The sequence below is a fragment of the Cibotium barometz genome, chromosome 54 (assembly GCF_041138505.1).
Source record: "Cibotium barometz isolate CiBa-2024 chromosome 54, ASM4113850v1, whole genome shotgun sequence".
In the NCBI taxonomy this organism is placed as follows: Eukaryota; Viridiplantae; Streptophyta; class Polypodiopsida; order Cyatheales; family Cibotiaceae; genus Cibotium; species Cibotium barometz.
This window is the reverse complement of record NC_141099.1, coordinates 10,267,643-10,283,540: the sequence shown is the minus strand read 5'-3', so window position 1 is coordinate 10,283,540 and position 15,898 is coordinate 10,267,643. Positions and strand designations below refer to the sequence as shown.

At 36.9% G+C, this 15,898-nt stretch overlaps 1 protein-coding gene across 1 annotated transcript; it reads right to left on the bottom strand.

Moving 5' to 3' along the window:
* Window positions 1-14,556: 14,556 nt before the first annotated feature.
* Window positions 14,557-15,105, bottom strand: LOC147607844 (lachrymatory-factor synthase-like). Its single transcript, XM_086790112.1, has one exon. The coding sequence runs from the start codon at window positions 15,103-15,105 to the stop codon at window positions 14,557-14,559; it is 549 nt and encodes a 182-aa protein (XP_086646238.1).
* Between the last annotated feature and the right edge of the window lie 793 nt (window positions 15,106-15,898).

Below are 15,898 nucleotides of genomic sequence, written 5' to 3'. Positions count from 1 at the left end.
AGTGTACTTGTAATGGTGCATCTATGGAAAAATAAATTGGATCACTCTAAGTATGGAAAGATCATTTGTTTATCATTTCATCATATTTTTGATTAATTTTGATTAATTAGACTAATTTATATTAATTTACGTTATATTGGGTTAATTTAAGAGCAAGCGTATTTTTTATTATTTGCATGATCTCATTTTAAGTACCTTGCCCCCCAAAATTTGCTCTCCAAGCATTGTCCCAGTCCAGCATAAACTGGATAAAACTGGACACCCTGATCTTGCAACAACCCTTAGCCAACCGCCCAACCACTCTAGTAATGGGATCCAATTAGGAATTTGGTTAGGTTTTGTCCCAAGTACCAGGGAAAAGAGTTCCCAGGCCCCCTAGCTGGATATTCATGCAAACTTAAAACTAGTCACACCACTTACACACCCAATAGAAAATTGCCTTTTTCACAGATTCAGATGTCTTTAAAACAATCATTTAATGAAATCATAGTTACTGATCATAATCCTCCAAATTTTTTTGGTTGAATTCTAATTTCCAATCATTCCTTCCTCAGTGTACCTATGGCATCATTGGCAACCAGAATGCTTACCACCTATCCACTCAGGGGTCTTTTCGATGGTTCCTAGCTCAAAGTACTTAGCAATATTCACATATCAATCTGGAATCTTTGTTGAAGATCAACAAGATCAACCAGAGATCCATCTAAAAGAACCATGGACTCATCTGTTGAGGACCAGCAAGGTCAATCAACCAGATCCATGCCCAAATTCAGAAAACAACTCTTACTCCTTGTTTCAATATCTTCCACGACGCAAGTGTGGGTATCTTCGATGACCCACAGCCCGAGCACCATATGGTCAGCACCCTCTAGGATCCTTCGTAGGTCACCTAGCGCTTCACTCATAGGCCGCTTCCTTGGTCCCTCATCCATTGTACCGGAAGCTCACCATTTTAATCGAGCCGAGGCTGGTCAAGACCCCAGCAAACGTTGCTACGCGAGACGTCCTCCATTGACTCTACGTCAGCTGTTGCAACTTTATCAGATTAGGTCTCCACCACGACCTCATTCACAAGACGGTCAAAATGCTTCTCTAGCATTCTTGACATAAAACAGTTATTTAAAAACAGTTCAAAAATACATTTTCTATAACGAACTCTCGTTATTCCACATTGCTCCACATCAAACATTAATTAATTCCACAAACATTTCATAAGTATTCTTATTCTCATCCAATCACATCATAAGTATTCCTATTCTCATCCAATCACATCATTTTCATCTCATCACATCTTTCCTCAATTTATCCTCATCACATCTCATCCACTCGCATCTACCCATATCCACATTTCATCACATCACATTCATTCACATCTCATCTATTCAAACCACGTCACATTCACTCACATCTCATCCATTCAGACCACATCACATCTCATTCATTTTACCTCACATCTCATTCATTCACATCACATCACATCTCATTCATTTTACCTCACATCTCATTCATTCACATCTATCCTGATTCACATCTATCATGACTCACATCCCATCACATTTATCCTGATTCACATCTATCCTGATTCACATCCCATCACATCTCATTCATTCACATCTATCCTGATTCACATCCCATCACATCTCATTCATTCACATCTATCCTGATTCACATCCCATCACATCACATCTCATCTATCCTGATTGATTCACATCCCATCTATCCTGATTCACATCACATCCCATCCCATCTATCCTGATTCACATCCCATCACATCTCATTCATTCACATCTCATTCATTTTACCTCACATCTCATTCATTCACATCTATCCTGATTCACATCCCATCACATATGATTTATTCATATCCATCACATTCACTTTCATTCATATCCATCACATATCATTTATTCATATCCATCACATTCACTTTCATTCATATCCATCTCACTTTCATCCTCATCACCATTATATCACATCACTTCTATCCACATCATATCTCATTCATACATATCGCATCTTATTCATCCACATCCATCCAATCGTTCACATGTACGACTACTCGCATCTATCCATACATTCATATCTATACTTCACATCCACATATATTCATGTCACATCACATCATTTTTCATCACATCACATTCCTTCACATACACATCCACATCACATTCTTTTACATACGTCCACATCACATTCCTTGGCATACACATCCACATCATATTCTTTTACATACATTCACATCCATTCTTTCACATACATCCACTCACATCTCATATCATTCATTTACATCTTGATTCACATTCCTTCGCATACACATCCACATCACATTCTTTTACATACATTCACATCCATTCTTTCACATACATCCACTCACATACATCCACTCACATTGCATATCATTCATTTACATCTTGATTCACATTCCTTCGCATACACATCCACATCACATTCTTTTACGTACATTCACATCCATTCTTTCACATACATCCACTCACATCCCATATCATTCATTTACATCCTGATTCACATGACATCACATCCCATATCATTCATTTACATCCTGATTCACATGATATCACATCTCATCACATCTATTCACCCCTATTCACATCACATTCATCCATCCATTCATGCACATCTATCTGATTCACATCACACATCTCATCACATCTATTCACCTCACATCTCATCACCTCTATTCTCATCACATCTATCCATCCCTTCATTCACATCTATCTGATTCACATCACACATCTCTTCACATCTATTTACCCTACATCTCTTTTTCTTCCTAAATTATCTTTCTCAAAAAAGTGGTGATATTTCAATTACTAATATACTGAATTTCATTCATCGAATATTCACTTAACTGATTCCTAAATTAATCATGAATTTTGATGAGGAGTAAATTAATCATTTATCTAAATATTTTGACTTCGATAGATTTCCTGAATTTCCTCTTTACAAACCGAGTGAATAGGAAATGATAGAATTTTCCCTCTTAGAGTATTTACTTATTCATTTATCAAATATTCATGAAAATTAAACATATAATTAAAGAGAATCTAATTTTGATATAAAAATTTCTTAATGCATCTATTCATGCATAAAATCAATTTAATAGGAATAACACTTTTAAAATAAAAAGATTTCCAATATGCATCTTTCTATGCAAAGAAATTGAATCTAATGAAAATGACACTTTTATAATAAAAATTTCCAATATGCATCTCTCTATGCATAGAAATTGAATCTCATGAAAATAACACTTTTATAATAAAAATATCCAATATGCATCTTTCTATGCATAGAAATTGAATCTAATGAAAATAACACTTTTATAATAAAAATATCCAATATGCATCTTTCTATGCATAGAAACTGAATCTAATAAAAATAACACTTTTATAATAAAAATATCCAATATGCATCTTTCTATACATAGAATTGAATCTAATGAAAATAACACTTTTATAATAAAAGAATATCCAATATGCATCTTTCTATGCATAGAAATTGAATCTAATGAAAATAACACTTTTATAATAAAAAAATATCGAATATGCATCTTTCTATGCATAAAAATTGAATCTAATGAAAATAACACTTTTATAATTAAAAAATCCAATATGCATCTTTCTATGCATTGAAATTGAATCTTATGAAAAAAAGGCTGTTATAATAAAAAAATTTCCAATATGTATCTTTCCATGCATAGAAATTAATTCTAAAGAAAATAACGCTTTTATAATAAAAATATTTCCAATATGCATCTTTCTATGCATAGAATGAAAATAACACTTTTAGAATACACAAACAGAGGAAATTACTCTTTTTGAATAACATAAAGATAAAACTTATTTCCACAAAATTAAAGAAAATTTTGCCATATCCTCCTTTGTATGACTGATCATTTCTCAATTTTTACATTCGAAATCTACTTAGAATTTACCCCAAGATGAATTAAAACACTCTAATCTAATCAATTTTCACTTCTAAAGAGCAATCAATAAGAAAAGTTTAACTTATTTTGTTTGTGTCTCATTTTAGGATAAAGAAAGGCTGAAATTATTAATGAAGAGAAGGGGGAAGCCTTTCCATCAAGGCATAATATCCAATTTCACATTAAAAAAAACAAGAAATCAGAAAACCATCGAATAGAATTTAAAAAAAGTAGAATTTGTAACTGACATGGAGTTTTGTGAGCTTTCCTTTGGCTTGAGGGATTGAGGGTTCTACTCTTGCTTGGATCAAGAGTGGCCACCAATTCTTTGTAGAGGAATTAGTCAAAAACAAGTGAATTATCAAAGAATTCAATGTTTTTGGCTCTGGGGAGGAGTAGAGTAGCAATGCATAAAACACTTTTAAGGTTTTATAAAGGGGGAGGCTTATATTTATAGGAAAAAGTGAGCCTCAAACCAATAAAATTGATTCTAGAATTTTCTAAATCATTTTGGTCAATTTTTGACCATTTTTGGGTCAGTTCAATTTTATGGTCTTCTCTTTTAAGGCAAAATTAAGCAAAGAGAGTCAAATTTCTCCAATTGATGTGATTAGGTGTTTTGATGCATCTAAATGCTCTCAAAACACTCAAAAATACCAATTTCGATTACTCATATGATCAATTTAGACCCTAATTAACACATTTTCTAATTTTTTGGCCTCTTGAACAAGATTAATCACCTTTAATTACAAACACTAGCCCATTAAGAGAAATTAGTTAAATTTATGGTTTTAATTTTTTTTGAAAGATTAAGCTACTCCTAATGCTTGCTAACACGTTAATCCAAACAATTTCAACAACAAACACACAATTAAACTAGAATTAATGATCTTAGTTCTATGTTTAACACTAAAGAAAGCTAAAATTCACTAAAAATTGCATTCTATTGCATTGTTTGATGCAATGGATGTAAACTAAGTCTAATACAAACTATGTGCAAGCCCTAAGAACATGAAAAACCACAAAAACAACAATAACAACAACAATAAAAATAACAAATTAATCTAAAAATTAAGCAAAAAACATTCTTTTCAAAAACAAAAAAGAGAGCTATTCTACAAATCTCACACAAATCACCATCAAATCCACATCTTTTTTATGGGGGACCATTAATCAAGATAATGGTCAATGGGTTATAATTAGATTAGAGACAAAACGATGGAAAAAGTCTAGGGATGACTCCTCGCCAGCGGTGCCAAAAATGGTATGTCTCACCTTAACCCTCCTTCTTGAAACACATCCAAAAAGAGATTACCTAGTGAACCACAACTATCGTGAGTGAGGATCTTTCGAATGGCTAAGCTCGTAATCCTTGAGGTCTCCAAGCTCTACAACTCCTTGAGAAGCAATTCCACCGCATCTCTCGTGAGTGTTGTCACACCACTGCGTTGCACTATGGATCCTCGTTCCTCCTCTCACCTCACTTCACTCACACACACTCACTAGCATGCATTAGGGAGAGAGATTAGCAAGAGCAAGAGTCAATTACACAATGGGAGAGTATGTTGTATTATGAGAGAAATTCACTTATATACATGGCCATAAGTGTTCACACTCACTTAAACTGTGGTCGTTCGAGAACTTTAGGCTCAGAAGTGGCCTAATGCTATTACAATGACTACTCTCATAATATATCCATGAAGTGCATCACTTAGTATTTCATCCTAACTTACTACCACACGCTCTTAAAGCGGGAATCGCCATAAATACTCCGTCACACCATTACGGGCACCCATCCAAGTTGTAGCTTTGGACACTATTGCTTCATATCTTGAATGTATGACCCTTTAGTGTATCTATCGTGACTCCTTGATGTAAGATAATGATAGTATTTCTTGTTAATCCTAGAATTAAATTAACAATGGCAACTAATCTATATGTTCAATCTCGTAGATAAAATCCGCAAAGCAATGAGCTTATCTATTTCCTCCTTTATAATTGCTACATACTTAGGATTCATTTGGTATGGTTTTTTCTTGGTTGGTCTCAACCCTTCCATGATTGGAATCGCATGTTGTACTACCTCAAGTGGTACCCCCTTCATCTCTCTATAATTCTAGGTGAAACATCCTTAAATTCCTTAAGGAGAGCGATGAGCTCATCTTCTTCAGCCGAAGTCAAGTCCTTAGCAATGTATACAGGTTGAGCTTCCTTCCTTGGTCCTGCAATATCCACTTCCTTGACTTCTATAGGGACATCGTATGATGTGGATAGCCCATCCTCTCCTTAACCCTTGTTTTCGTCAATCAAACCACTTTACATTCTTCAACAGCATAGGTTTTGAAGCGGTCGGGTACTGAGAGCAAGTCTGGTTTGTCCTCATTTTCACTTTTGCTTTTAGCCATGATATTTCTAGCCTCACGTTCTGCTTCTACCAAGGCTTTAGTGCCCAGCTTTTGTTTTCAGTGCCCAGCTTTTGTAAGCTTGACTTTCTCCTTGTGTCTTCCCTCCAGTAATATCTTACTCAACTCCTCATCCCAATCCTTAGATAACTCATCATGTACCTTAGTGGCCTCAAGGTATCTAAGCCACCACTGAACATCCGTGGGTTTTCTTCATAATAGGGCATTTCACCGGGCTATATATTGTTTTTGTTTTTGCCACTCTTGAGGCGTTGAGCATTGGTACGGGGTCCTTTCTGTACTCGATGTCTCCTCTTCTAATGATTCATCAATGGTATGCCAATTAACCATACAGATAGAGTTCATGGGGATATATCCAAATTCCACATACTGGGTCCCCTTGGGTTGCATCACATCTATGATGGCCAACACATGCTCCAGTTTTCATTGAAGTTTGGAGAAAAAAGTGACGCATACACTTCCATCCTCTTCTTCCTTGGAATTTCCCACTAAGGGTTGGCATATTTGTATAGAGATGGTCTATTCCATTGTGATATGGAATCATTACCAAACAATTACCCTTCCATGGGGTGTGCTTTCCATGTTCTCAGATCAATCTTTAAGATTTGCGAATCCCTATGTACATACACGTGATCTAAGGCCCAATCATGCACCAATTTAGATTCCGGCATGAACAATCTCTTCAATATTATGTCATATGAATCAGGTTGGCGCAGGAAGTCCATGACTATAAATGTGTATGGTAGCGAAACGAAAAGAGTTTGAATTTCACATTCTCTAGAAGCCTCAAAGATGTTCTGTCATTCATTTTAACGATTAGATCTACTTTTTTTAGATGAGGCTTCACCCAATTTTCCCAGCAATGTTTTGTAATGATGCTCACTCCCACCCCACCATCTAGGATAGCCAATGTCTGATACCCATTATGATGAATCAAGATTGTAGCATTTGTGTCGTCTCTTTCGTAATAACGCCCCAGTTGATTAACTGGTATCTTAACGACTCGGGTTTTCCTTGTGTGTCTCAAGGTTCCTTTTGCCAAAGGTGGCAGAGCCTCATCTATAGTATCGGCTGGCTTTAGTCTACCTTCTACCCATTCTTTTATGTCTGTCCATAGGGTTGGTGAATTCCATAATAGTTTCCTAATGGCATTTGTATAGGCGTGGACAGCATAGCCACGAGACTTCCTATGTCTCTGGGTTCTTTGGAGATCAAGGGTATTCCCCATGTATGTGCCTGGTATTCCTCCATAGGGAAGGAATGGATGGACTCCCCCAACACATTTTCCTCAAACATTATGGACAGTGTGTTTGCTTGGACCCCTCTTCTGTTTCTTCTAAACTAGGGGTATGCACGTTCAATTCCCTCTCCTTGGTTGGCTCGTTTTGTGGATAAATTGTATCCTTGACCCGGTTATCCCTTAGCTTGGCTTCATAAAGCCATTGGCACTCTTCAACTAAGGCCCTAGAGTCTTCAAGATTTCTTATTTCCTCATCAGCATTGGGGTATTCCCTGACTCCTTCAGGAGTTTTTGGTTTCTCCCTTTGCTCTTCTAGGTCCGGCCCTTTGTGATTGATCCTTTGATCCCCCTCTTCCCTCAATTGGGTGGATCCTGTGTCGATTGTATCTTCTTTGTTTCCATGTTGGATTGTGACTCTTGTGTCACTCTTACCCACTTTTTTCACTCTTCTCCTACGGCCAATTCTGGAAACATTCGCATCCGCTCGGTTCTTTCCCTTGTCTCCTAATTGAGCTTGAGCTCTCGTTAGGACGTCGAGTGGTGTGATATTTCTAGCTTGTACACTAATAGTTCGACTGGTGGCCTGGTTAATAGTAGAAGTCAAACCACTTGTGCGGTATGGACAATCCTTGATCAAATGATCAATCCCACATTTAGTACAGGTAAGTACTGGCATGCCATTCGATGTAGCAACCACTTGTTGGGATTGGTGCGTAAAAACCATAATCTTGTTTGGGCACTCAGCGACTCGATGCGGCCCTTTGCCAGCCAAAACATTGTAGTGGTCCTCTTCTCAAGTTCAAGTTCATGTCCTTGCCCTTCCATTGTATTGTGGTTTGAAACACATGTACTGTCATGTTATTCTGTATGATGTAATATTCAAGAGTGACCTCCACTATTTCCTCATAGTACTCTCTGCTAAGTTCTACTTCACGCACCATATCAATATCTTCTAATGATTCTTCAATTAATACTTGATTGATTTTAGCCTGCGGTGGTTGTGGTGGTAGAACTGGTGGTGGCAAAGATGAAGCATGTTGTACCCATAACATCCCCCTAGTAGGTAAGTAGGAAGAGGTGGGCTTTCCAACAGTAGCAATGATCTGTATATGTGGCGTAGGTAAAGCCAATGGAGCTCTAAGTGCTGGTAGCTATACAACATTTTGAAATCTTGGATATTTGCACATTGAAGTGTCATGATTCCCTAATTTTACATAGTGGGCACAATAGAGTAATGGCCTTGCTCTTAATCGTGGACATTCGGTGGTAGTGTGATTCAATCTACATATAGAGCACCACCACACGAATTCCCTATGGGGGTAAAGATGATTATGCCCATGCCCACATGTTTCTCTTCCCTTCTGTACTTTTAATTTCTCTAATATGGCATTATTGAGCTCATCCACCATCATGTTCCTCACTTGCTTGCTCTAATTTCTTGGTGACTCAAGACACGTGAAGTCGTAGTTGTTGAAGATGTTTTGACATCGAGTCTAGTTGCAACAATTCTAGCATATTATCTTCATATTCATTTCCTAGTTTGCAACATGCATCAAGAGTAGTGGGTTGGGCTAGTACCACAGGTAATCATGCATTTTTTGGTCTCTAACCCCTCTCCGGGATCAAGGCAATAATTGATCATCAGTTAACCTCTCCCGTAGTTTGCACCTTGAATTTAAGTGCTTAAGAGATGAGACACAAGGTCTCTCATCAACTCAACTTCCTTTTGTTTGATATTATCTAACTGTGCCACAAGGCACCATCTGTCACCACTTTGGCTGGGCACAAAAACATTCTTGAGTCATGTGAAGTTAACCTTATCCTCAGGCTTGAGGGTTTGGAACCAGTGATGAGCTTTTCCTTACAAGGTTAGTGAGAAGGCATGAATCATTGTCACGTCACTGAGATAGGTCCATAGGTTTCACATGTGGATTCAAAAATCTCTACATGTTGGATAGGATCTCTGTCTCCAAAGAGTTTTTGGATGAGTTTTCCTGAAAGCGTTATCAAAAGTTTTGTCAGCCTTCGTGGCATCAGAGGTGTCAGGATAAGGTTGCCGATGCAAGGAGAGCTAGATACTAGCCATCCCATGATTTGCGGCGTTAATTGGAGAGCTGATCTTGAGAGCAATTCACGACGTGAAGTTTGTAGAAAAAGTTCATGGCGTGAACGTTTTTTTTGCAGTTTCACGTGGAAGCTTCCCACGTCAAATGTTATGTTTTTGGGTGCAAAATACCTATCCAACGGATCCCAAATTTATTGTGCCATGCCTAAGGATTGGAATGCAAGTTCTCGACATAGTCAATGGCTCCTTATGTTTTTGATTTTTGTGAATTTTTAAAAAAGAAGGAAACAGAACACCAACCTGTTCGTTCATGCATTGATGCTTCCAATAATGCAAATATCAAAATTAACAAGAAAACACAATGAAGCTCTAACCTAAGACCACTCCACCACACACATACACAACATCACAACCGATTTCTCATGATTTCTTACTACCACACAAATCTTATCCATTCATTTTCTACACAATGCACTACCAGAATACAAGGCCAATCATGAATCTTATGTAATGGGAGCTGAAACTCCAAGAAGATGGAAGAAACAAAGGTTTTTCCCCGGCACAGCGGCGCCAAAAATGTTATGGGCTACTACACCTCCAAGAGGGAACTTAATGCATTCACCTAAAGGATGAGCAATAGATCACAGCTGATGTAGGTCACTTACCAATGCTTCGAGCTTGAGTCCCTTGAGGCCTCCAAGCTCACTTGTTAAGCTCCACCTCCACACTGTCACCATAGGGTCACTCGTACTCTCGCATTAAGGCAATCACTCTCTCTCACTCTTCCACACAAGAATGAATTACATAAGTAGAGAAAAGGAATAATGCTAGAATGCTCTCAATCTCTCGAAAGACACAAGGAAGATCTCTCTATATAGAACAAAGGGGATTGTGTCTTTTCATTATGAGAAAATGCCTTATATACATTTGGCCCTTATTCACACTTGGGCATCCAAAACTTACTTAACTACGCCTTGGGTGGTCAATATCTCATAATGTATAACTTTTATAGTGCCATTTCATGACACTTATTAATGTGCTCAATTAGAGAATCATGTTTGTTAATCCAAAATGGGATTAACATCAGGTTCTTCTACATTTGGCTATTCCTTTATAAGTTCTAAATTTATAGGCTTTCCATTTGATGGCTCTTCCTTTGAAGGCTCTAAATTTATAGGCTTTCCATTTGATGGATCTTCCTTTGAAGGATCTACATTTATAGGGTTTACATTTTATGGCTCTTCCTTTGAAGCTTCTACATTTGTGGACTATACATCTTCGTAGGCTCCACATTTGTAGGTTATAACATTTTCAAGACCTATCTTTGCATGCGTACAAGGAGCAGCTCCATCTTTGTTGGCTTTGCACATTCATAGTTTGCACGTTGTACATTTCTAGGGCCAAAATGTTATGCTTATCAAGAGATGACTATATTTTCAGGATAGCTCTATATTTTCAAGCTCTACATTTCCAAGCTCTTTATAATAACAATATTTACATGAATAAACATGAATTATATGTTAATTTTTAGAACCGACATTAATTGGACCAACTAGGACACATTCGTAAAGGTATTTAAAAACATATCTCATTCTCATAAAAAGTACAATGGGAAAAACATACCTAAGCTTTTACATAGACAATGTGGTCTAAAAGCCACTAACTAACTATAAAAGAAACTCTAAATGTATTACATAGACAATGTGTTCTAAAGCTTACTACCTAACTCTAAAAGAAACTCTAAACTTATTACATGGATAATGTGGTCTAAAATCTACTACCTAACTCTAAAAAAACTCTAAATGTATTACATAGACAATATGGTCTAAATGCCACTACCTAAATCTAAAAGAAACTCTAAATGTATTACATAGACAACACGGTCTAAAATCCACTATCTAACTCTAAAAGTAACTTGATAAATTCTTGTACATCTTTGATTTGTTGGATTTTACTATCTCCTTTATCCCCCTTTCTATTCCCCTATTGTGTTCCTAGAGGCTCAGCCAACTCACCATTGGCAGTGTTTGTAAAAACAAGAAATGTTTGTAGGAGTGTTTACATGAGATTCACTAGTATCCAACATTATTTCACCACTAGCATCGAGTTTTTCTTCATAAAACTTCTTAGAGTGCATATTTCCATATGTAAAGCACCCAAAGGGATTTAGACTTTGTAGGTGGTAGTATAATATATCAAAACATACTGTTTGTATCCCTACTAGTTTTCATTTTGTGTCCCTTTTCAACTTTACCATTGTAGTTTCAAGAGGCAAACTATCCTCTTTCTCATTGTTGCTTTGTCTTCTCTATAGTACATGCACTTATTACTCTCCTTTTTTTGTAGAAGACAAGAAGGAGATTTTAGATTGAAAGCTCAAGAGACTTGTTCATGTGTTGAATTTTTGCAAGAAATGTGAAGCATTAGCTTACTCTTTTCTCAGAATGAAATGCTGTAAAACCAATAGAGTATTGCTATATGATACTCACACATATTGCTATATAGCAATGCCTAGTGTATATAATACTCACACATATTGCTATATAGCATTGCCTAGTGTATATAGAAGTTTCATAACAACAAGATTGCTCTATAGTATAACCCTTCGATATATATAAAGCACAATTTCTATATAGTATAAGAACACTATTTGATTGCCATATTGCACTTTTTACACTATGTGCTTTGCTATATTACTATAATATAGCACTATTTTCACAATACTCAGAGGATTCACTAAAAAATCTGTAAATGTAGTTCAAGACAGTATATTTTAATTCATATTTAGGCATAAATTTATAGAGAGATACTTATATAAGGGATTTTTTATTTTTATTTTTAAAGTTGTTAGTATAGAAAAAGGGGTTATTTTAAATACTCAAAATCCATAGATAAGGGATTTTTAATTTTTTAAATGCAGGTATGGATTTTCAATTCATAGATAAGGGATTTTTAATACTCCTGGAGTCACTAAATATCTATTTACACAAGAGTGCTATTTGATTGCTAAATAGCACAAGAGTTTGATTGGATCTCTATATATTATAGCATGAGTATTATAGCATGCGTAATTAGTAGTCATATGGCATTAAAACTGGAAGGACTAAGAACTAGAGAACCAAGGTCTAGGAGGATTTTTATATACTCTAGATAATGTGACCTTATCAATTCCATGTGCATAAAGATATGAAGGAAATAGGGATTTTCTTTTGAAATTTTTTTGCCATTTGGAAGGGGACATTCGACATGAAGTCCATAGATTAAAAATAAATAGTATGATTTCCATTTTTATGTCATTGAGCTTTAGAGACTTTGTATCCGCTATATCTAGATGTGTCAAAAATTATAAAAGCAAACCATCTTATCATTCTTTCACTTCTAGGCATGCTTTTTTGTAAACGAGTCCACAAGCACGTTTTTTCTCCCTGGTTGGTTTCCATGATGGAGTTACAAAATGGATTCAAGTAATGCATTTTTTTTTCATTCCTAGAGATGTATGTGCATATAGAGAAGTTGCATGAACCTTGTCATCTTTACATTCCTACTAGGTTTTAGCCTTGCCATTTAGAGCATCATTGAAAGGCTTACTTTCTTTGTAGCTATTCTTATATTAGTGGATCTGGTTGATATCTAAGCTGAGAAAAGAAATGCTATGATGCTCAAAATTGCATATTGTCCTGTGTCTTTTTACGTATTAATGACTATGCTTGATAGCGAGGTTGAGAAAAGCAATTTTATAATGCTCAAAATTTCATAATATCCTATGTCTTATTTTGTCTCTATCACTTAGAGATGAAAGTTTTTTCACATCCATTGACTTTTTTTTACTCCTTTTCTTAGGCTGTAAATGGCTGAATACTATGCAATATGTCTAGTTTTGAAATCATTAGATGTATATGGGTAGCTTTTGAGAGATGAAAGGATGGTCATAATGTAATAGTCCTTATATAATATAATATATATTTCACAAAAAAAAGAGAAGCTTTCTATTCATAAAATAACATGATTTCTTTTGGTGGGCTTAGCCTTAATTATAGTTTGTTATCTTTGTTATACTGGTAAAATAAGGTTTATCATGATGTACCTGCTAATGTATGAACGTGTCGACACTTGGCTGCCCTACAATTTGATGAGACAATGTTGAGAACCTAGGGGGTACAAGGTGTGCCATGTAAGATCATACAAGATGAATCGGTAACACTCAAGAACTATCAAGAGGAAAATTAATGTTGATGAAGATCTCTTGGAAAGTTAATGAAATAGTGCCTGGTGGTGCAAGTATCCACCAAAGGAGGATTGTGTTTAGCCTCTGCGTTTCAATACTCTTTGTCATTCAATCTAAAACCTTGAAAACGTTAACCTTGGACTGTTATTGATGAAATCACTAAGACAAGCATGTTGCATAATATCTTAATCTAGTATTTAAGTATATATATATCTCTCTATGCACTCTTGCTTTCTAGGTTGAAGAGAGATAACATATTGGACATATTTAATCTATGGGACTAATATAAACCTACAATACCAATAATGGTAGTTTCTTTTGAAGATAAATTTAATAAAAGTAATGAAAAAGGCCTCTTGATGCGTATTTGTGTGTGCACATAGCACCCCCCAAGTTCCCATCACCACCACACGCACATAGATTATGGATATTTCAATTACAATTTAGAAAGAGCACATTGAATATGATGTAAAAGGTGTGTTTGTGATTGGTGTTTAAGCTTTGAAAAGCCTCATCCTCATCATCAAGAAAATGATTGTGGGCATCATGTGTAGAAATGGTTATCCCCCTTTTTTAGCAAAGGACCATTCGTGAAGGTGGTGGCCATTTCTCCTCCTAGTGTAACCATGGCTCCTGGCTCCTGCTAGTCACCAGAAGTGGTCAGTTTGCTTTATCTTGCTGTTGCTCGACTGAAGGCTGGTGGATCAACTCATCTTGTGATACAATGGCTTGAGATGAAGCTGCAAGTTCAAGCCTTTTGAGGGAGCTTTTATACAAGAAGGCAAGGTAGTCGATGATGGCCTCCTTGATGGCACCGGGGACGGGATCCAGTTCAAAATGCCAATGCACGAGGGTGGTGCCCTCCCCAAAGTCAAAAAATTGCACGGTGTTAACATAACCAGAGAGCCCAATATTGCCATCTTCCATGGAGTATGCATACTTGTTGTCAATGGGATCCATAAGCAACAGCTTCTCTTTGATCCACGATTTCTCTCCACCCAAACGAGGGAACATTTCACCGCTCAGAAAGCGAACAAAGCCTGGTTTGCCATCTTCTCCTTCCACTCGCTCGCAGGCTTCCACCATAGGCATCCATTGGGGCAATCCACAGCAATCCGATGCCAACGCCCATACTCTCTCCAGAGGGGCTGCAAGCACTGCAGTAAGCTTTCCCTTCCATTGAAGCTCGGCCGCCTGTTGATCACCCATAGCTGCCGCTAGCTCAGAAAACCGCTAGAAGCGCTGATTGTGATCCATGAGATTACAAGTGCTACAAGAGTCGCCATTGCCTGGAGCTCAGCTACAGTCATTAACATTGGCCGTGTAGCCAGAGCCTTAATCAATCCATTGAGTGGAAAGACCTAAGTCCTCAACGTTGGTCTGCCCGCCTCAAGCTCATCTCCTCCATTCCTTCCCTTTTTTTTTCTTTAAAGCCCACCACCATGGACGCATAGGGACAAACAGGTGCTCCCCTCATATGCCTTCCCTGTAGCAAGGAAGATGCTTGCTTAAAAATCTTAAATTTCACATTCATAGATATTTTGACTAAAGAAGTAGGATGTCTCAGCACCTCTAACTCACCCAACTTCTACCAACCTCCAAACACCCTACTCTCCCAACTTCTAGTTCTACCAACTTCCACGTGCCATCTCATATTCTCTCTAAAGTTCTAGATCACCATAAAACCTCTCTAGCATCTCCATGGCGCCTCACACAATCCTCATGGAAGGGGTGCCTCTCTTAGTTGTTATGTAGGGAGCCCATGATATTTGCCAATTAATATGCATGCTTTTTAAAATCAAAGTAGAGACAACATTTGTCATGCCACATGTGATATTGCCCCAAATTTTGTATTACATTAATTAGTACTAAACCTACTCTATTGCACTTTTGGCGCATTAAACATGTTAGGCCATGTTTTTATAGACATGACAACTTAGAAATTGTGGGCATAGTGCAAGCATAATCCTTTTAAGGATATATATATTCACCCAAATCCTTA